This window comes from Coregonus clupeaformis, unplaced genomic scaffold, assembly GCF_020615455.1.
Source record: "Coregonus clupeaformis isolate EN_2021a unplaced genomic scaffold, ASM2061545v1 scaf0169, whole genome shotgun sequence".
NCBI classification, from domain to species: domain Eukaryota; kingdom Metazoa; phylum Chordata; class Actinopteri; order Salmoniformes; family Salmonidae; genus Coregonus; species Coregonus clupeaformis.
The window spans coordinates 537,524-560,287 of NW_025533624.1; the positions used below are offsets into that span (position 1 = coordinate 537,524).

The 22,764-nt window shown below is 45.1% G+C and overlaps 2 protein-coding genes and 1 long non-coding RNA gene across 3 annotated transcripts in view; all 3 read right to left on the bottom strand.

Annotated features, from left to right (window-relative positions):
- Nucleotides 1-187: 187 nt before the first annotated feature.
- On the bottom strand, nt 188-4,535 carry LOC121551312 (zinc finger protein 2 homolog). Its single transcript, XM_041863899.2, has 7 exons — nt 4,332-4,535; nt 3,857-4,059; nt 3,468-3,560; nt 2,920-3,015; nt 2,545-2,655; nt 1,998-2,121; nt 188-1,846 (listed from the first exon to the last, which is right to left on the bottom strand). Exons 1-7 carry the CDS (start codon nt 4,372-4,374, stop codon nt 381-383), a joined length of 2,136 nt encoding a protein of 711 aa, XP_041719833.1. The 5' UTR covers nt 4,375-4,535; the 3' UTR covers nt 188-380.
- Nucleotides 4,536-4,650: 115 nt separating this feature from the next.
- Nucleotides 4,651-6,011, bottom strand: LOC121551316. The gene is made up of 2 exons (XR_005997055.2): nt 5,805-6,011; nt 4,651-5,554 (listed from the first exon to the last, which is right to left on the bottom strand). It is a non-coding gene; the product is annotated as an uncharacterized LOC121551316 (long non-coding RNA).
- A 5,683-nt stretch (nt 6,012-11,694) lies between these two features.
- Nucleotides 11,695-22,764, bottom strand: part of LOC123483956 (neuron navigator 3-like) — a 59,100-nt gene continuing 48,030 nt past the window's right edge. The window contains exons 29-32 of the mRNA XM_045213896.1: nt 20,750-20,946; nt 20,100-20,218; nt 19,765-19,968; nt 11,695-13,909 (exon numbers count right to left, since the gene is read on the bottom strand). Of these exons, the coding sequence (XP_045069831.1) occupies nt 13,790-13,909; nt 19,765-19,968; nt 20,100-20,218; nt 20,750-20,946 (640 nt within the window). The 3' untranslated portion in view covers nt 11,695-13,789. The remainder of the gene's footprint in view (nt 13,910-19,764; nt 19,969-20,099; nt 20,219-20,749; nt 20,947-22,764) is intronic.

Here is a 22,764-nt window from a genome sequence, read left to right on the forward strand (position 1 = left end):
ACATAGCGAAACAGGAAAGCAATCTGATCAGGGAGGGAGCACCATATTGTTTTTCAGTTGACTAGTTTATGGGCAGTGGGCTGATCTAACGGGTCTGCTGTTGGAAATGTGTGTACAACATTTATTGGTCGGAATGTTAACAGAGACATACAAAAGAGAGATCAGCCAAGAAAAATTCCACACCAAGTGTTGAAATTAAAATGTTTAATGTGAATTGAAGGCATGATTTTAAAAAATTATAGAGGCGTGTTGTAAGGCTGAGTTTCTTAGTAAAATGCATATATTATGTCACCTTATACTATTCTGTAATGCAGTCCATAAACATGATTTGGAAAATAAATTAATATACTTGACAATATTTTCAAAGGCTCTCGCCATGATTACACACCTTTCCCTATGTGAGTGCGCAGGTGCCTTTTGAGACGCGTTGACGTGGAGAAGCACTTTTTACACAACAGACAGGAGTATGGCCGCTCTCCTGTGTGTGTCCGCAGATGCATGGTCAGGTCTGATGAACACCTAAACCTCCGTTCACAGACTGAGCACGGGTATGGCCGCTCCCCTGTGTGTATTCGCCTGTGGAGGAGCAGCTCCCCAGAGGTAAGGAAGGTCTTGCCACACTGAGTGCACTGATGCGGTCTCTCCCCTGTGTGCATCAGATTGTGTCTTATGAGTGAAGTAGACTTAGCAAACTCCTTTCCACAGTGTGCGCACGAGAACGGTCGCTCCCCTGTGTGGGTATTCATGTGTTCACTCTGTGCACGCTTGGTTTTGAAGCTCTTGGGACACTGGGAGCAAGAGAATGGTCTGAAATCGCTGTGGCTGCGTTGGTGTCTTACCAGCTCCCCATGTGTTAGGAAGGTCTTCTGACAGACGGTGCAGAGATATGGCCTCTCCCCTGTATGAATCCTCTCATGTCTTGTCAGGCCTGCGAGCTGAGTGAAGCTTTTCTCGCAGTAGGAGCACTGGAAAGGCCTCTGCCCGTTGTGAATCAGTTGGTGTCTGTTCAGTATCTGTAACTGGGTGAAACTCTTGCCACACTCCGGGCACGGGTATGGCCGCTCCTTGGTGTGGATTTGCCGGTGCTTGTTCAGCAGCCACACGTGAGTGAAGCCCTTGCCGCACTCTGCGCAGGGGAAGGGTCTCTCTCCGGTGTGCTTCATCTGATGTCTCCTCAGGTCAGACGGACGGCCGTAGATCTTCTCGCACTGGGAACACTTGTACTGGCGATTCACCACATGGGTTTGCCTATGCTTCAGCCGCTCTAGTATGGTGTCAAAGCTAGCCCCACATTTCTGGCACTTGTACTGACCACTCCCTTTGTCGTTTGGCTCCTCCTCCTGTTGCTCTGTGGACTGTAGCGGGGGATCAGCACTCTGGCCACAAGGTGTTCTTGTGAAGTGCAGTGATAGTAGGCCTAGTTGGGTGAACCCCTTGCCACATTGAGGGCAGATATATGGGCGTTCCCCGGTGTGAATCCGCTGATGCCTCGTCAGATCCCAGGAGTTTTTGAAACCCTTGTCGCACTCCTTGCAGGTGTACGGACGCTCCCCTGTGTGAATGCGCTGGTGCCTGGTCACGTCTGACGAGCGCGTGAAAGTCTTTCCACACTCGTGGCACGTGTGCGCACCGGGTTCAGAGCTTGCGTGGATAGGGAAAGGCTTGGGGAATTCAGGACGGGGGAACTTTTTCCTGGGAGGCGCTGGTTTCTCTTCAGTTTTCTGGAGCTTGCTGTACTCCTCTGGGTGATTTCGCTCAATGTGCTGGAGGAGGTAGGATTCCTGCATGTGAAAGAATGGGCACTGGAAACAGGCAAAGACCTGGGAAGACATCTCAATGGTGTGACCTGAAGGAATACAATGGGAAGAAGAAAGGGAGACTAATAGTGAGACAGGGACAGCACAAGCATTAAGTGGTTGTTTTTACAGGGCATACCACAGTCTCCACATCTTATTCTATGTAGTAACAGAGAAAGACATTCAATATTTCCTCCTTACTCTGAGTGCCCAAGTTCTCAAGACATGTGTGGTGTTGCAGCAGGGATTTCAGGTCCTCTGGTTGAGAGAGGGCCTGCAAACACTCATCCAGGACAGAGGGGGCGGAACTGAGCCATGACACAGTCTATAGGAGCAAAGACACAAATAAGTGAGTGACAATATGCTGGAAAGTTTACATGTTTCTTTCTCCCTAAATTGAAATATTTTATAAAAATGCTCCACATCATACTATATTTCGATGAAGTTACAAAATGCTAGGCCCATTTCAAGAAACCCAGAGAAGCCGCTGGCTAGCACCTCAGGCTCTGCCTGGCACCTCGGGCTAACAGTGTGGCTATAAGGCAGAGGTTATGTGCAGAAAGTGACAGTACAGCTTGGATATCTTCTCCAAATAAGATACAGAAGATATATTACCCTCCTATAACTTAACCAGTCTAATGTTGTCATCCTGGTGAGCACTGCACTATTTTCCCAATACACAATACAAAAACAGAAGGTGACTTGAACGCAGCTTAAGGTGACTTAGTGAATTGTTACTTTGTGGTACCTGTCCAAGGTCTGGTACTGGCAGTATCTTCTCCAGTTTAGAGAGGAATTCCCACACAAGTAGCTGCATATCTGTGTCATAGTTGGCGCCGTACTCCGTTGGAAACACCTCCTGCAATCAAGATAGATGGGGAAATAATTGGTGTAGGGTGAAGCTGCCCCTAGATGCTAATCTTGGGTCAGTTCTGCATTTACCCCACTGATGGTCAAGGTCAGATTGGGGGCGGGGAAGCTGATCCTAGATCTGTACCTAGGGGAAACTTCCCTCCGGAGGAATATAATTCCAAGGACTGTAAATATTGTCTTTGGTAACTAAACAGAACCAGGAAGCTAGAGAGAGAAGATGGACATTAACATTTGATGGAGACAGACTGACCTGGAAGAAGTGTTCTCTCTCCGCTGGGTCTTTCAGCAGAGTCTGGATGAGCTCCAGGAAGATGGCCTCCTCTGCATCCACCTCAGCATCTCCACTCTGTGAAATAGAAGTCACACTCAGTGATAAGGGAACAGTAAACCACCGTCACCCAGGCCTGAAAATAAGAGGGAGCAACACTGCAGTCCTTGATGGCCTTGACATATAGGAGCAAGCACTGGAAATTGGTGCAAAGGATCTGAACGTTGTTTATTCAATATGTCAATGTTTTAATTGTATCTTATCCTATGCAAATAAATTATTTAAATAAGCGAATTTCAAATGATAGGAATGGCAAAGGCGGTTCCATGAAGCCCAGGGGCCATATGCATCAAGCATCTCAAAGTAAGAGTGCTGATTTATGATCAGTTTAGCCTTTTATATCACAATGAATAAGATTACAAGGGCAGAGAGGACCTGATCCTAGATCAGCACTCCTACTCTGAGAAGCTTGATACATATGGCCCCCGGCCAAATTGAACAGTTGTCCTCCACGGAGTATCAACACTTACCCCTGTGTGTCCAGGGGGGCGAATTCTGTCCAGGTGGGGTTGGATGATCTGGATATCGGCTGTATGATCAGCAGAACACAACTCTAGTATCACCTGAAAGGAATAACAGTATTCAAGAAAGTAGACAACAGCATCCAACCAATGATGACCACCTACAGAATCTGAGCAATCGGGACAATAGACAGAACCCAACCGATCAGAACCATGGACAGCCCACATGCAATCAGGAAGATGTACAGAACCTAACCATAACCGATCAGCAGCTACATAAACCCCAAGATAAAGAAATAGTCTTAATCAGAGATAGCGCTAAACACTATGGCAAAACTACTGCTGTTAGGGGTTCCAGTTTACGTAAACAACATCCTTAACATCTATCCGCTACTAACCCTTGTTCGCAGCCGCAGAAGGAGCTTGGCCTTCTGTTTCTCATTCAGCAGGTCTGGAACTGTCGCTGTCACAAGGCCGACAAACTCCTCTAGCTTCTCATAATCCATGACATCTCTTCGTTGCGCTACTTGCCACATGGCCGCAGAGAGCAGCCTCAGAGGTGGTATCAACAGTCGCAAAGAGGATAACGGGAGGAAGATATCTACGGGCAAAAATGGGTCAGTGAGTTTGGTGAAGGGGAGATGAGACCATCTTGGGACAATAATTTGTGGTAGTGACCGTTAGGAGGCATAAAGTTACATTGCCGCATAACTTGCGTAGACGCTAGAAAATAAAGATCTAAATAAATGTGAATCAGGTGTCCCAACTATCTTATCTATTCGATCTATCTAGTAGCTAGTCTACTCTCTTTGCTACAACTAGCCACAAGTTGCTAGCTAGCCAACGTTAGCTAGCTACTTATTTTAAACGAACCTGCATTCTCCAATGGTTTTGTCGTGACACAGATTTCCATCATTATGAAGTATTGAGTTGTGACTTATATAATAACTTAAATGATTAACTAGTTTGGTTTATATTAAACCCAGAAAGACATGTAGGGGTATAATAGTTTAGCTTATCCACTATCTGGCAGGCTAGCGTCCTGCCTATTCTTTTTTGTTATCTTCCGGGAAAGTTTTCTTCCTCTCTGGTCCATCAATGGGGAAAATGCGCTTATACTGCTACCTACCGACCAGATGACATCTAGCTCTCTTTATTTACTATGCTACCACAAAATAACACAGAAACAAAAACAAATTATATTTTTTATAAAACATACGGTGTCCAAATTATGATTAAATATGATTACCCTATGCACATCTCAGAATGTGACAAATAAACATATTTATAGTCACAGAAGATTATTACCTCATAGTATACACCACTTTAATTCCAGACAACATGGAATAACACATATGGTTTATGCCGATACAGTTTCAGTAGGATCTTTGTTCAAGAGGCCGGGAATACATCTCTTCATCCCTTTTCCCTTATTGCTGTAATCTTGTTCCAATCATCGTGGTCAGGTGGCTCAATAATGTCACCTTCTCTCATTTGTCTCATGTCCAACCAGACATACACGTTTTAGGGAGAATACACTTTATTCCACTAGCTACATCATGTTAACCTGCAGTTAATGTGACACTGCAGTCATTTAGCAGTCACTTTTATCCAGAGTGAGGTGTTGTCTTGAAGTTGAGTTTCACATTTGAAATAGTCAGACTACCACAAATCATTGTCTTGATTCATGATTTCAACAGGTATATTAAAATGTTATAGTCTCACAATCTTGAACTTTTCTGGACAAATACTGGTAAATATTCCATATAATACCTACATTGTCCAAATTCATTATTTTATTGAATGTTAAACTATTCAATTTAAAGTTTATTTAAACTAATACACTGCGCCATCATATGGCTCTGGTAATATATCAACAAAATGTGGGCAGTTAAAAACAAAACATAGGCCTAACAAAGGAAGACAACCAATATAATTAACTTTGAATCACCAATCTGCTTTTCAATCTGGTCGAGGCGTGTAAACCATATACCTCAAATGGTGTAAACACTCCTTTTTAAATATCGATCATTTCAGCCAACAGGGGGTCATGGTTAAAGGGGGTAGCACTTCAGGTTTAGAATTCCAAGTCACTCCTGCAAGGGATACAATTCAACAAATTATTAATTCTCTTGAATACACATGTTCAGGTGGGCAACCAGATATATATATTTTTAAGTGCTATTTGTATATTTTTTAATATGATAAATTAGCTGACTTTAAAATACACAGGGTTTACCCAAACACAACAAACTTTACTGGCACTCTCACTTCGTTAGCCACCATAGCTAGCAAGTCTAATTTGTAGCTAGCTATCTGGGGTTTTGCAGTAGTACTCAAACTTACCATTTTAGCTACGGAACTATGAAATACATAACGAGGAAAAATGCGATGTCAAACACCACAAACAGCCAAAAGTCAAACCAGTATGAGTGTTTTGGTAAAGATACCAAAGCTCCTTTCGCGTCCAAACTCTCTTCCGAGACCATTTCCAGGAAGCTTGTGGACAGAAGCGCACCGCCCCAGTGATATCGTAGCCCTGTTTATTTCTTACTTTTGTTCTTCTTCTTCGATGAGGTTTAAGTGCAGTTGGCAGCAAATAAATGTTGCATTACCGCCACCTACTAGTCTGGAGTGTAACTCCCTTATACTTCGCTAGATAAAAAAAAAAACAGAATAAAAAAAATATATTTAAAAAATACAACAAATACCCTACCATCTAACACTACACTCACAAAAAACTGAAAAATAAAATGTAAAAATACGACAAACTAAAAATACCATACTCCACTATTTAAATCTATTTAGTCCTACTTCAGGCCAACAGCCTGAAAGGATGGGACACCACCACTTAACACACCCTGTGACTCTTCTGATGTCAAGTCTCGCACACCAAAATACCTCTCTGCAGCTGCCACCACAACCTCTATTTTCTGCGACTTACGTTCCATCCCTGCCGTACAGTTGATAACCATTGCTGTAAATGCAAAAAATCCAATCTTACTGAAACTTATATCACTTGTTGGTTTATCCCTATGTACTGGTACAGATCTACTACTCACACCACTCCTCTCAGGATCCCTCCCCCTTGACCCATCTTCCTCTACTTTCTTCACTGCCTCAGCATATGACAACTTCTGCACTACTCTAACCCTGGAAACCTCAACCTGCCTCTCTGGCACTGGACATTACTGATCCCCAGCCCCATGGGCACCCCTACAATTAACACATACCACTACTTTCCCCAATGCTACACATTCCTTTGTCTCATGCCCTTCTGCACACCTAGGAACCTCCCTCCTACACACTGCTGCCACATGCCTATAAGCTTGACACCTGTAACAACGTAATGTATTCGGCACAAAAGCTCGTACAGGATAACTTATATATCCTAACATCACTTTGTCGGGCAAAGACTCAACATCAAAACTCAAAAGAACAGACAATGACTCTTCTGTTTATCCACTCACGCCACCCTGTCTGTGTCACACCAAACAACGAGCATCACAAACACCGGGAATCTTCCCCTTCAGTTGGTCAGCTTTCACATTTACCACTATCCCAGTAATCACTCCTTTCAATGGCACCCTTTTCTTGAGAGCAAAACAATTCACATCTCTTGCCCCCATTCGTTTAACACAGAGCACCTGCTCCCTCTGACCAGCAGAAACACAAACAATTATCACAAGACCACTTCTGGTTACCCTCACCGATTCCACAGCACCCAACTCTGTTTTCACCCACCCTGAAACCACAAATGGATCAGCCAAAAGGCAAGGGTCCACTTTTTCCAAAAACTTCACTCCTACTGTCACAGACTCATCTTTATCCTGACCCTCGGTGCAAGCCTCGGGCTCTGAGAACTTCACAACACCTACCATCTCCAATACTTCGCCCTCATTCACTTCCATTTCTCCTCCTGTCTTCAACTCACTCTGCTTTCTATCATTCTTCTTTAACAAACCATCTCCCTTTTCCCCGCCATTTTTAACCGACTCAAACTCACCCTCTTCCTCCCTCTCTCTCTTAGACCTACTCTGCCTCTCTTTTTCCCTCCATTCCTCTCCTTATGATAATACTGCACTTCTCCTGACATAAATCTTGTTCTTGCCATGTCAAGGGACTCCATTTAACCGGCTGTCACAATCTCTGTACAATCAGCACGAACCCCTCGGGATGTAGCGCTCAACAGTGCATCCCACTTGTAAAGCAGCTGCTTTGTCTTGATGTTCTTCTTTATCAACATCTACCGCAACGCTTTTCCATTTCAAACAAGCGCGTTCTCTTCCTCCCGGATTCCTCCCTCCTCCGTTTCTACCTCCTCGATCGCCCCTGGGCCAATTTCTCTTCTTACTCTTTGCCTCCACCTAGTGGCACTTATAGTCTGGTTTCTTCTTCTTATTCTTCTTCTTCTTCTTCTTCTTCTTCTTCTTCTTCTTCTTCTTCTTCTTCTTCTTCTTCTTCTTCTTCTTCTTCTTCTTCTTCTGTGTCTTCTTCTTCTATGATATCATGGCAGTCCGCAAACAAACGTTTAAAGTGCATGCTGCCACCTACTGTGCTGGAATGTACAATCAATCATGATCTGTCCAATTCTGTATTACCATGAAAATAAAATTCAAAACGAAATAAATCCCTAACTTCTACCACACCCTCCCCCCTCCCCAAAAAACCCCTCCCCAACTCCAATAAACTTGACCTATATCATGCTGAATCACTCCACCCTTAGGATTGTTCAGCATGTCAACAACCATTTCAACAGTAACATCTGTTACCCCCAATATCTATTTTGTTGTCTCCACAATAAGCTTCAACCTGGCATTTCTGCTTTCCACAACCCGAGTCGTATTGATAACCTTACCAATAAAAGCTGAAAAGTCAACTTTATTCATTATCAAAGTGTCCTTTGACACCATCAGAAGCACCAGCCCCGACAGTTGGTACACATACTACAGGTACACCCATGTAAGCTCCATCAGTCCACACTGTAGTTCTACCAATCTGTTTTATGGCCTCTGCATATGATACATCATGACTGATCCTATATTTCTGAGCCTCTCTAGCCTCTCTCTGAACCTGGCATCCACCAAATGCTGCACTGTGTTCTCCCCCACAATTACAGCACTTAACCTTCACATTGCTTCCACATTCCCCGTAATCATGTGCTCCTCCACACTTGCCACATCTTTTCTTTCCTTTACACTAAGCAGCTACATGTCCCCTTCTTTGGCATTTAAAACACCACCGTGCATATGGGACAAATTCTCTAACATTGAAACTAAGGAATCCTATCTGTACTTTTCCCGGCAAGACATCACTGATAAGCTTTCACTTCTTTGACCCTCTTTCCTACTGATCAACCTTTCAGCCTCAATTCACATTTTCTTTAATATCATCAGTGGACATAAATATTGGGACCCCAGTGATGACTCCCCTCAATCTAGCATAAGCAATACGGACATGGCTTTTAATCTTCTTCCCATTAAGCTTTTCCATTTTCAGTATCTTCTCTTGCTGAGCCTGGCTACAACACAATATTAACAATCTACCATTTCCAATGAACCAAGCTAATTTCACTTCACCTACCTCTTTCTCTACGGCATTAGTTCGTCGGATAGGGTGTAAGTGAGGCCCTGTGATCTCATCAAACACTATCACCACTTTCCACTCCAACACATCACTACTCTTGCTTCCTACTTTGACCCTCTTTATGCTTTCTTTACTAGGCACTCCACTGCTTTCTGTATCATGATCTCTCTTCTTCCTGTGTCTTTCCACTACCGACCATTCCGGTCCTTGACCCTCATCCTCCCGCTCCATACCATCAGAACAGACACCCATATTGGTCTCTTTCCAGCACAGCTGTTGCTTCACCAACTTTATCTAAATGTCCTCCATTTCGTCCGTACTACTCGCCGCCATTTCCGACCTCCAACCCTCTCTCACACTCCCCTTCTTCCCCAATCAGGTTCCAATTAATTGTCCGGTTTCCCTATGTAACTACTGGTGCATTTATAACTCAAGGGCCTTTTCTCAATTGCACTCTCCTCATGTCCTCTCTCATCACCCCCTTCTCAAAACCCATTGGAAGAAAGGGTCAGAGGGGCGGGACCTCTGGCTTTCTCATCCAATGGGTTTTGAGGAGGCGGCAAGGAGAGAGAGAGGACGCGAGGAGGATACAATTTAGAATATCCCATTGTCAATGTATGCGCTTACTATTATAGCAGTTCATAATATTAATGTATTGTTATATTGTATTATTTATTATAACTGATAACCTGATATTGTATTCTAATTACTAATCATTCCTCTTTATTCTGTACTTTCAGAAACCACACATTTGAAGGAACCCCTGTTAATAACAATTGACCATTTAACATCATAACTGGAACTGGAGTTGCTGACATCTTTCTTATTGAGGCCAGCTTTTGTGGGACTAGTAACAGAATGTGAACGTACCGTCCTTTACCAGTGAACTTTTTAGTATTCCAATATGTATTTGATCAAGAGCACTTGCAGTCAGAGCTCTAAAGTGGCTCACAGGGTTGGCCATTACTCATCCAGTAGCTCACTGACATGGGCACAAATGTGAATTTTTATGGATAGGTAAGTCAAAGCTGAATGATAGACAAACACTTGTTGGCAAAGCCCTGGAGTGGCACAGTAATCAGTTACAGTGGCATAATCCATTGGGCATAATAGTGTTACCCAGCCAGCACCTTCAATCCCCAACATTATTCTTTTATGAGGGTTAGGTTACTGTTAAGTTAAGGCATAGTTTCAGTGAGGTAAGGGTTAGTATTAGGGAAAGGTTTACAACGTAACATTGGGTTAGAGGACCGCCTCCAGGTAGAGTATATTCAGCCGGTTGGATATACACTTTTACACACTGACTGTCATGACTTACCTGATAACTGTAGAACTATGTGAAAACACACGTTTTCAGTTTTTTTGTTTGTTTCACAATAAAACATATTTTGCATCTTCAAAGTGGTAGGCATGTTGTGTAAATCAAATGATACAAACCCCCCAGAAAATCAATTTTAATTCCAGGTTGTAAGGCAACAAAATAGGAAAAATGCCAAGGTGGGTGAATACCTTCGCAAGCCACTGTACCTGATAACTGCAGAACTATGTGGAAACCCTGTGCACAGCTGCATGTCTAAATAGAAGAATGAGCACAACGCACACTTCACAGAGGAGGCGTTCCCTAATGGAAATATGCAGATGATGCTAGAATGCTCCAATAGGATCTCGCTAGCTCGTGCTTGGCTCTGCCCACATCCTTGCTTGTCCTGCCCACTATGACTCATTTGTTCCCATTGGAAACAACAGGCTGTGGTCTATCTTGGTTTAGTTATAAAAAATATTTGGCTGTATGTCTAGATGCAGGTCCTGGCTCTGGCAGAAACAAAGTTAATTACCAAACAAATGTATGTTAATAGAAATCTGCACACTAGCGAAGAGCAACCGTAAATAAAGTCAAGACCAGTTGTGTGTCTCAACATTTGTTTTGGATATCTCCAAGTCTGTACTAGAAGGAAGATATGGGAAAGTGGATAAAAAATGAACAGAGACATGAGAGAGAACAGGACACACATTCTGTTTGCTCATGTGACACCAAATACCATTTATTAGGGCTTTACAAAGACTACAAAATCCCTCCAGATGATTTAAAACGCTGTCTCTGTCTATTTACACGATATGTTACATACAAATGTACAAAATATAAAACATTTAAGGACAAATGTTTCACCAAAAAAGAAACTCTTCTCTCAAAGTAGTAAATGCAATGTTTTCAACTAAGATGTAATTGCAATTGATTGGTGTCACAATGACATAACGGTACACTGTTTGGGTTGTGAAAACTTTTGGTTAACTTGGCAACTGATGGTGCACTAGGGGAGCAGGGAGGAGTGCACGTGATCATGAATAGATTTCTGCTGTGTTGGAAGGAAGCTATGTCTTACCGACAGTGTGTGCATGCATGTGTGCTTGAGAGTGTGCGTTCGTGCATGAGTGTGTGTGGGTGTGTGTGAGTGAGTGTGTGTGAGTGAATGTGTGAGTGTATGTGTGGGTGGGTGAGAGGGTGTGGGTGGGTGTGTGTGAGTGAATGTGTGTTTGTGTGTGGGTGGGTGTGAGGGTATGGATGGGTGTGAGTGTGTGTGTGTGTGTGTGTGTATGTGGGTGTGTCAGGCTCTAAGTTTAGATGCAGGCTGATGGCGTAGACCAACAATGATGCATGCAAAAACAAAACAGAAAATAAATTTGTCACAGCCATGTGATGACAAGAGGCTTTGTTGCTTGTCCTGAGGTTGTGACAACATTGTCTGCAGAAAATGGAATCTGATAGATTTAGTTGACCAGTAGCACCTGTTATTTGGAATTGTAAATAGCACAACAGCAGGCAAACAGTACCTCGGAATGGGATGACAAAAAAATTGGATTCTACTAAAACCGGTGAATACAAGACTGAATTAAAGTAATTTCAGAAATGTTACAGTGTAATGCTTTGGGAAGTGAATAAATGTCACAGTGTAATGCTTTGTGAAGTGAATTTTCGCCTGTTGACTAGGGGGATGAGTAACCAAATACTAGTTCCAGAGAATACACAAAAGGGAAAGCTGTGACAATGACCAGATTTGCTTTTCTTGATAAATTGAATTTTCTGCTCCCCAAATCAGTGATTTTGTGAACATTAATATACAGCGTTATTTAAAAAAAATATCTGTACATCGTATGCCTCCTGCATAGCCAAGACAACCAATCATCACAAGACATACACCTGTTTCTGACAGCTTGTTGGTTTTTGCATTTCTATTTTGTATTTTTTTTGCAACGTACAATAATTATCAGCGAGTGAAGCGTAATATAACATCAACAGGGAAGAATGCATCTCTGATTCACTGTGCAATACTTTATTATTTACACCCCCACCCCCACTCAAACTGTGCAAAACCAACCCACTCATTAATGGAGGAAGGACAATCAAAATCCAAAATGGCTTCTGTCCCTAACACACGCTGTTATGTAAAAGTAAAAGTCTCCTTCAAATGTTCCCCCCTAGAAAGCTTAAAACATGCTCCTTAGGCTATAAAATCAAAAGGGTCGGGTTGTGCTCATGACAGTTCAAGTGAACCCAGCTCAACTGGGTAAAAGCAACAACAAATAAATGCCCACCCCTTTGAACTTTTATACAATTGGTCAGTTCTACTTGCAAATACAGTATAACAGCCATTATGCTTGTACAATATTACTGTCATAAACAAAAGTGTAGGGTTTTGGGCAACATACTTTTTGACAGGATTTGTGAGAAATGTTGGCCTAAAAGTAGTTATAAAACTCTCCTTTACTATACTAAGATTAAAGCACCCACTGAGACGATATGGGACAACTTCATTTGAATGGTTGTGTGTCAGGAAGTGTGTGTTCCTGTCAATTCCCTATCCACTCAGGATGGTCAGCAGGGAGGCTGAAGTAATACACCACCTGTATCACACAGCTTTGCAGTTAGAAAGCACCAATATCAGGCTTGTTCTTGACCTGGCCCTTGGATTGAAGGAGCCATCACTCACTTTAGCACCCATCTGTTGGTATAGTGCTGTCGATCTTTTAAGGAAAGGGGTGAACAACTGGTCTGCTAGTGTGAAAAGCCCAAAAGGACTCTGTTTGCGGATGTGGACGGACGCGTCACGGTGCACTTGGCAGTAAATCAAACGGTAACATTGGCACTCGCCCATTCTTTCACAGTAGCAGTTGGTTGGGCGACACACAATGCTCTTTTTGTGCTTGTTGGCGAGTGGGGTAGCAAGGGTCTTGGCGTTGCCTGTAAACCAGGGACAGGTTTAGGCACGGGACCAGCACCATGTGGCTCGTCTGAGGTCAGAGTTTGACGGGAGGGATGTGTGCCTTTTTTGTTCAGCACCATAGTAAACAAAACCAGAATTTGCCCTTGTAAACATCTGTAATTAATACAACAACCGTGAATCAACATAAATAAAACTACAATGTCAATTCCAGTTTTATGGTGTAGAACTACAGACATAATTGTCTCTCACTGTGTACGTGCAGCCTGCATCTTGGGATGCCACATCCAGTGGAGAAATTGAGAAATGTGTCTCAACCACCAAAACTCTCCTCCATTTTGTCAAAGAGGGTTTACTCCCCCCGACCCCCCCTAACAGACATCTCCTGACTACACACATCTCTCTGTCTTATGTGTGGGGTGCCTGGAAGCGTTCGAGCCGCCACGTCTCGCTGACGCCACACTGACGCCATGCTGAAAAGTGCTCCGCTCCGTCACTCCATCTGAAGTCTCCTCTCCGAGCTCTTGTCTAGAGCGTCGACTCCAGCGATGAGTCCAGCTGGTCGTCATGGTGACTGGCGCTGTCGCTGTCACAGCTCTGCGCGCTGGAGTAGTTGGCCGCCTCCTGCAGCCTCATTAGCATGTTCATCTGGAAAACACAGAAAACACACAACCAATAAAAAGACTGGTTAACAAAAAGAGAGACAACACCACATAGCTATTCAAAGTCCACTATCAGAACTATGAGGTATTAGACAGGGTATTATCATTGGTGGGAAGTTTATCATTAAGGTGACATTGCAGTGGCCCTTTCTCAGGGATAGACACCAGGGGCCCCGAGTGTCAGCTGATTTTCCCACTTGCCTCACGCTTAATTGCACACAAGTGCACACACCTGGTTCCTCAGGTCTACGTGGTTTTAAAAGAAAGATGAAAAACCAGCCGATCCTTGAGCCCCTGAGGAACGGAGTGACCCATTCCTACCATATATGGAAAGCACCTGGCACAGAGGTCTTCATGTTCCCTGTAATGGTCCTAGTGGGCCTATAAAGTGGCGAGCGGCCAGGGCTGGGCAGCTCCGTGCAGGCCTACTCTGATGATTACACAGTAATGTGTTGAGGATTAAGTGGCCAGCAGACAAAGCCCATTCCTATTCAACTCCCCAGGAATCGCCCACCGCACCGGTTATCATGCACAAAGTGGAATTAAAGTGTAGTCATCCGAATAACGAGCTGCTGAAATGTCAGAGCTAAATGGGTTTTGTGTTTAAATCCCCCTTTCAGAGCTAAATGGGTTGTGTGTTTAAATCCTCATTTCAGAGCTAAATGGGTTATGTGTATAAATCCCCTTTCAGAGCTAAATGGGTTGTGTGTTTAAATCCGCCTTTCAGAGCTAAATGGGTTGTGTTTTTAATCCCCCTTTAAGAGCTAAATGGGTTGTGTGTTTAAATTCCCCTTTCAGAGCTAAATGGGTTGTGTGTTTAAATCCCCCCTTCAGAGCTAAATGGGTTGTGTGTTTAAATCCCCCTTTCAGAGCTAAATGGGTTGTGTATTTATATCCCCCCTTCAGAGCTAAATGGGTTGTGTGTTTAAATCCCCCTTCAGAGCTAAATGGGTTGTGTGTTTAAATCCCCCTTTCAGAGCTAAATGGGTTGTGTATTTATATCCCCCCTTCAGAGCTAAATGGGTTGTGTGTTTAAATCCCCCTTCAGAGCTAAATGGGTTGTGTGTGTAAACCCCCCCTTCAGAGCTAAATGGGTTGTGTGTTTAAATCCCCCTTCAGAGCTAAATGGGTTGTGTGTGTAAACCCCCCCTTCAGAGCTAAATGGGTTGTGTGTTTAAATCCCCCTTTCTCTTTTCTTCTTTCAAAAGATAATCACGTTTGTCGTTGGTATCCTTGGAAACTAGCTTCCACCTTTACTCAATGATGTCTCTTTTTATTGTATTTTATTATTATTTATTTATATATATATTTTTTTTACACGTAGTCTTCCCCATAAAAAAAGATACAACCATATGTCCACCAACATGGTCTTCTTTTATTACTTCACTTAGCTTCAGTAAACGTCAAACTCTCTTTTCATATCACTCTATTTTACATACAGTGAGGGAAAAAAGTATTTGATCCCCTGCTGATTTTGTACGTTTGCCCACTGACAAAGAAATGATCAGTCTATAATTTTAATGGTAGGTTTATTTGAACAGTGAGAGACAGAATAACATCAAAAAAATCCAGAAAAACGCATGTCAAAAATGTTATAAATTGATTTTCATTTTAATTAGGGAAATAAGTATTTGACCCCTCTGCTAAACATGACTTAGTACTTGGTGGCAAAACCCTTGTTGGCAATCACAGAGGTCAGACGTTTCTTGTAGTTGGCCACCAGGTTTGCACACATCTCAGGAGGGATTTTGTCCCACTCCTCTTTGCAGATCTTCTCCAAGTCATTAAGGTTTAGAGGCTGACGTTTGGCAACTTCGAACCTTCAGCTCCCCTCCACAGATTTTCTATGGGATTAAGGTCTGGAGACTGGCTAGGCCACTCCAGGACCTTAATGTGCTTCTTCTTGAGCCACTCCTTTGTTGCCTTGGCCGTGTGTTTTGGGTCATTGTCATGCTGGAATACCCATCCACGACCCATTTTCAATGCCCTGGCTGAGGGAAGGAGGTTCTCACCCAAGATTTGACAGTACATGGCCCCGTCCGTCGTCCCTTTGATGCGGTGAAGTTGTCCTGTCCCCTTAGCAGAAAAACACCCCCAAAGCATAATGTTTCCACCTCCATGTTTGACGGTGGGGATGGTGTTCTTGGGGTCATAGGCAGCATTCCTCCTCCTCCAAACACGACGAGTTGAGTTGATGCCAAAGAGCTAAATTTTGGTCTCATTTGACCACACCCAGTTCTCCTTTGAATCATTCAGATGTTCATTGGCAAACTTCAGACGGGCATGTATATGTGCTTTCTTGAGCAGGGGGACCTTGCGGGCGCTGCAGGATTTCAGTCCTTCACGGCGTAGTGTGTTACCAATTGTTTTCTTGGTGACTATGGTCCCAGCTGCCTTGAGATCATTGACAAGATCCTCCCGTGTAGTTCTGGGCTGATTCCTCACCGTTCTCATGATCATTGCAACTCCACGAGGTGAGATCTTGCATGGAGCCCCAGGCCGAGGGAGATTGACAGTTATTTTGTGTTTCTTCCATTTGCGAATAATCGCACCAACTGTTGTCACCTTCTCACCAAGCTGCTTGGCGATGGTCTTGTAGTCCATTCCAGCCTTGTGTAGGTCTACAATCTTGTCCCTGACATCCTTGGAGAGCTCTTTGGTCTTGGCCATGGTGGAGAGTTTGGAATCTGATTGATTGCTTCTGTGGATAGGTGTCTTTTATACAGGTAGCAAACTGAGATTAGGAGCACTCCCTTTAAGAGTGTGCTCCTAATCTCAGTTTGTTACCTGTATAAAAGACACCTGGGAGCCAGAAATCTTTCTGATTGAGAGGGGGTCAAATACTTATTTCCCTCATTAAAATGCAAATCAATTTATAAAATTTTTGACATGCGTTCTTCTGGATTTTGTTGTTGTTATTCTGTCTCTCACTGTTCAAATAAACCTACCATTAAAATTATAGACTGATCATTTCTTTGTCAGTGGGCAAACGTACTGTCACGATCGTCGAAGGAGGAGGACCAAGGTGCAGCGTGTAATGCAAACATACTTATTTTTATTAAGTGTACACACGACCAACAAAACAACAAACGATAACGTGACGTCCTAGGTCTAACACAAACCAACACGGAACAAGATCCCACAAAGAACAGATGAAAACAGCCTACCTAAGTATGGCTCCCAATCAGAGACAACAAGCAACAGCTGCCTCTGATTGGGAACCACCCTGCCCAACATAGATCTATACGATCTAGAACAGAAACCAAAACATAGAAAACACAACATAGAAGCTACACAGTGAAAACTAAACATAGAAAATCCACACCCTGGCTCAACATTTCAGAGTCCCCAGAGCCAGGGCGTGACAGTACCCCCCAAAGGCGCGGACTGCGACCGCGCCTAAACATAACCCGAACAGGGAGGGCTGGGTGGGCATTCCTCCTCGGAGGCGGTTCCGGCTCGGGCTTGACCACCACCCTCCAACAATCCCCCGTAGCGCCCCTGGTCCGGTCTGGCCCCGCTGGCTGGAGCTGGACTGGACATCGGTGGAGCGGATTGCTTAGGCTCCGATGTGGAGCAGCTGACCGGTACCTGACCCGGCACCGGTGACCCAGGCACGGGTTGTGCCGGACTGACGACGCGCACCCCTGGCTTGGTGCGTGGAGCAGAAACGGGCCGGACCGGGCTGACGACTCGCACCCCTGGCTTGGTGCGTGGAGCAGGAACGGGCCGGACCGGACTGACGTGCGCACCCCTGGCTTGGTGCGGGGAGCAGGAACGGGCCGGACTGGGCTGACGACGCGCACCCTGGCTTGGTGCGTGGAGCAGGAACGGGCCGGACCGGACTGACGATACGCACCCCTGGCTTGGTGCAGGGAGCAGGAACGGGCCGGACTGGGCTGATGACGCGCACCCCTGGCTTGGTGGCTGGAGCAGGAACGGGCCGGACCGGGCTGACGACGCGCACCATTGGCTTGGTGCGGGGAGCAGGAACAGGCCGGACCGGGCTGGCGACGCGCACCGTAGGCTTGGTGCGAGTGGCAGGAACAGGCCGGGCCGGGCTGACGACGCGCACCATTAGCTTGGTGCGGGGAGCAGGAACGGGCCGGGCCGGGCTGACGATGCGCACCATTGGCTTGGTGCGGGGAGCAGGAACAGGCCGGGCCGGGCTGACGATGCGCACCATTAACTTAGTGCGGGGAGCAGGAACGGGCCGGACCGGGCTGTGGAGACGGATTGGAGGCCTGGAGCGAAGAGCTGACACAACCCGTCCTGGCTGAATGCCTACCTTCACACACTCTGTGTGAGGCATCAGCACAGGACGTACAGGGCTGTGTACACGTACTGGCATAACAGCACGTGACACTGGCGCAGGATATCCGGGACCGAGGAGGGGCACTGGAGGCCACGAGCGCTGAGCCGGCACACTCCGTCCTGGCTGCCTGCCCACCTTCGCACGACACGTGCGGGGTGCTCGCACAGGACGTACCGGACTGTGCCGGACCACTCGCGGCACAGTACGCAGCTCCGCATCCCTCGGAACCTGCCCAGTCTCACGCTGCCATGCCTGAGTACGGGGAGTTGGCTCTGCTCTACCTCTAGGCTCCGCCAACCTCCCCTCCGGCCCCCCAAACCCGGTGGCCTCCTCTCCTAATCCCCCAATACGCCCTGTAGCTGCCTCCTGCTGCCCCGTCGTCCATGCCATGTGCCCCCCCCTAAACATTTTTTGGGGGTGCCTCTCGCCTGTCCGACCACGGCCCGGTTGGCGCCGCTTCTCCTCTCCTGCCTGGGTCTCCCCCTTCATAGCCCTCCGGCAACGGACGGCCTCCTCCTCCGTAATCTGCCCCCAACCGAGGAGGACATCTACTAATGTTACCTCCTGCGTGTGCTCCTGGACACGCTGCTTGGTCCTGGTGTGGTGGGATCTTCTGTCACGATCGTCGAAGGAGGAGGACCAAGGTGCAGCGTGTAATGCAAACATACTTATTTTATTAAGTGTACACACGACCAACAAAACAACAAACGATAACGTGACGTCCTAGGTCTAACACAAACCAACACGGAACAAGATCCCACAAAGAACAGATGAAAACAGCCTACCTAAGTATGGCTCCCAATCAGAGACAACGAGCAACAGCTGCCTCTGATTGGGAACCACCCTGCCCAACATAGATCTATACGATCTAGAACAGAAACCAAAACATAGAAAACACAACATAGAAGCTACACAGTGAAAACTAAACATAGAAAATCCACACCCTGGCTCAACATTTCAGAGTCCCCAGAGCCAGGGCGTGACACGTACAAAATCAGCAGGGGATCAAATACTTTTTATCACTGTACAAATAAAACGGTCACTAACATCAGCTATTAGAGTTAGAACTTCATAATTGTGGTGTGCTGGCTCTCTAACCAATATTTATATCTTCATCATTGTGGTGTGCTGGCTCTCTAACCAAGATGTATATCTTCATCATTGTGGTGTGCTGGCTCTCTAACCAAGATGTATATATTAATAATTGTGGTGTGCTGGCTCTCTAACCAAGAAGTGGTGCTCAGTCCTAGGACTGTAATACTGAAATGCTGAAAGAAGGGTTCAGGGCAGCAACTTAATTATCTTCAATAATGTTTAACGCTGACACGGTGCTCCGAAACATGATTGAAGGAAATTAAATAATTGGACAGGAAAAGGTGCAACGCTCACTCACCATTAAAAATACGTAGTTTTATTAGACTTTCAAAGTTTAAAAGATTGACGTTTCGGCCTTCAGTGGCCTTCTTCAGAAATGAAATGAAATCCCCATACTGGACCTTCAGGGCTTTGTTTTAATTTCTCCTTACCAGTGGGTCTCCTTCCGTGTCGCTCTGGGACACTTGTTTGGAGGAGGCGCCCTCTTTGGTGGAGCAGTAGCCGTCGTAGCCCACGTCCTCTGGCCGTAACTGGAGCAGGGCCTGGCTGTCGTGCTGCAAGGAGGCAGATCTCCAGGGGTAGGTGTCCTTCACCCACTTGGACGGGTCCTCCCACGTCGCCCTCTTGCCGTACAGCTGTAATGGTGGCCACAAAACAAGCAATGAGTTAAGCGAAGGGAGAAATCATAGACGCTGATGATAGGGGCTACTTCACCCTACACCAGTACACCTCTACTTTGTGTCCTTTGACCTCCGTCTGTACCCACCTGGAGCCCTTCTCTAACGGCTTCCAGCAGGTAGGGCACCAGGGAGTAGTTCCATAGGTCAGTGAACCACACCCGCGAGCCATCTGCATCCATAGGGCAGGACAGGAAGAGCCTGGGACCTGTAGGCAGAATACAACACATTCAGTGTGGTTGGTGGGGTCAGAGACAATTTATGCTTGATTGGAAAATGTGGTCAGAGGCTCCGTATGGATGATGTGACGCAATTGCGGAGCCTACGGAGGCACGCAGAAGCCAAATTGAGCTCTGTACCGCATCGCCATGCGCCTCTCAATTTTTTTTTACAATGCGGAGGGCTCTGTATAGCTCCGCATTGACATGATAGGTTGACGGTGTGTGGGGGCTGGAAGTCCTGTATAAACACAAACTCACTGACAACAGCTCTGCGCTGCTCCGCGAAGCGCAAGAAGTATGAAGGCCCTGACTTCTGCAGAGGCCATATCACCGTAAATGCTGCATGGCTAATGCAGACGTCGGATCAACCATGCAGGGCATTTCAGTTTGAGCAAGGCATTATCTCACATAGCCAAAGTCATAACACCAAAATACACTTATTAAGTGTCATATGTGCAATGGTCAAACTATCATTCGAAATATGTGAACTCAAAGTGTGCGTGTGCGCATTGTCTAACCGATGGTGACGTCTGAGGAGCTGTGGGCCTCCAGGAAGCCGTTGAGGTGCTGCCACGTCTTGGGGATCCAGTCGATGATCTTGATGAGGTCATTGCTACGCATGTTCCTGTCGATCTCCGTCTCGATCAGCTTCCTGCGCAGAAATCGGCCCAGGAAACCCTTGACTGGCTCTGTGTGGTTGGCACACAGCACCCACCTGGAGACACGGAGAAGGATGACGAGACATCATGTAAGACATCACACTCTATGGAGCAGCTGTGACTGCATTGGAGGCTACAGCGCTACATGATTCTGGTAGATCTGAAATGATTGGATCTAGTGGTTATTCCAACCAGCCTATCGAAAAGAAAGAAGCACCATGTTTCTTATACCTCGATACAATTCTTTCAGATCTGTGTGTGCCCAGGGAGAATGACACTAGGGGTCGATTTGGAATTCAGCATTAGGGAAATTCATTACATTACATTTTACATTTTAGTCATTTAGCAGACGCTCTTATCCAGAGCGACTTACAGGAGCAATTAGGGTTAAGTGCCTTGCTCAAGGGCACATTTACGTCATTTAGCAGACGCTCTTATCCAGAGCGACTCACAAATTGGTGCATTCACCCTATAGCCAGTGGGATAACCACTTTACAATTTTTTTTTGGGGGGGGGGGGTAGAAGGATTACTTTATCCTATCCCAGGTATTCCTTAAAGAGGTGGGGTTTCAAATGTCTCCGGAAGGTGGTGAGTGACTCCGCTGTCCTGGCGTCGTGAGGGAGCTTGTTCCACCATTGGGGTGCCAGAGCAGCGAACAGTTTTGACTGGGCTGAGCGGGAACTATGCTTCCGCAGAGGAAGGGGAGCCAGCAGGCCAGAGGTGAAATTCCACGCAAGTTTGGCCCAAAGATAATTATGATGTTTTGGATCTTCCTTAAATTACATTCATAGAAAGGTCATTTGAAGGAAGGATGTTTGGCATATATTTGAAATCTGTATCCCAAATAAAGCCCCATTGGTGATGACTGCTCTGTCGTCAGTTGTCATAATAAAGATGACTGCATGTTCTGAGGCTTGCACATCTCATAGTCAGGAAGGAGGTTGTGCAACATTTGGCCTCCTGGCATTTTATGAAATACTGGGCTGTTTACTGTACACTCCATGGTAACAGTGTGATGAAAATGTTAATAAATGAGTGATTTTGCACCCAATGACAAATATATCTGTGGCCACATTAGACCTCATTATCTTCTCAAATATGTCACGTAAAAAATGACCAGGTGTGTTAGGCCTCTAATTTAAATCAGGTCAAATTAGTGAAGCTAATTAGCCAAGTTTAAGATGCACTATGCAGAAATCGCTCTGCCATTTTCTGGTTACAAAAATTCTAATAGTTAATCTAATTTCAGTTTATGTGACAAAACAAGCAAGTATAGCGTAGAGAATCATTGTACCATCTAAACCGCTGTGAAATATCTTTCCCATAACCACAAATATTGTATTTTCAGCTGTTTGAAGCTGGTGTACAAAACCAAAGTAAAAGACGCAAAAACTCAACTTAAGAACGGGAAGCATAGAAATAGCGCACATAGAACAGATCTACCACTTCTTAGACTTGCTTTCAATGAGAATGACAGATCTATATTTCTCTGTGAATTTGGTCACCCAAAAAGTAACATATTGCAGCTTTAATTACTGTGCTCCCAGGATATAAAATATGTATTCTTCTACATTCTAATCTGTAATATCTGAAGTTGACTGACAGATCAATGGTTTGAAAGACATCCACACAACTATTTTCTGGCAGTAGACCTGGTGGTGGTATTATTATTTCTAGTAGTGGAAGCAGGAATGAAATGCTGATGAAATACTGTACATAATCACAATGTTCTTATTGGTAGTTCTACTATTGACTACTGATTCATTTTTAACCGATTTACCAACAACAACAACAAAAAAGTAACCCTTTTTTAAATAACACAGCACATCTTATTGTTGAAAAAGGCCCCAAAATAATGTTAGTTAGCAAAAAT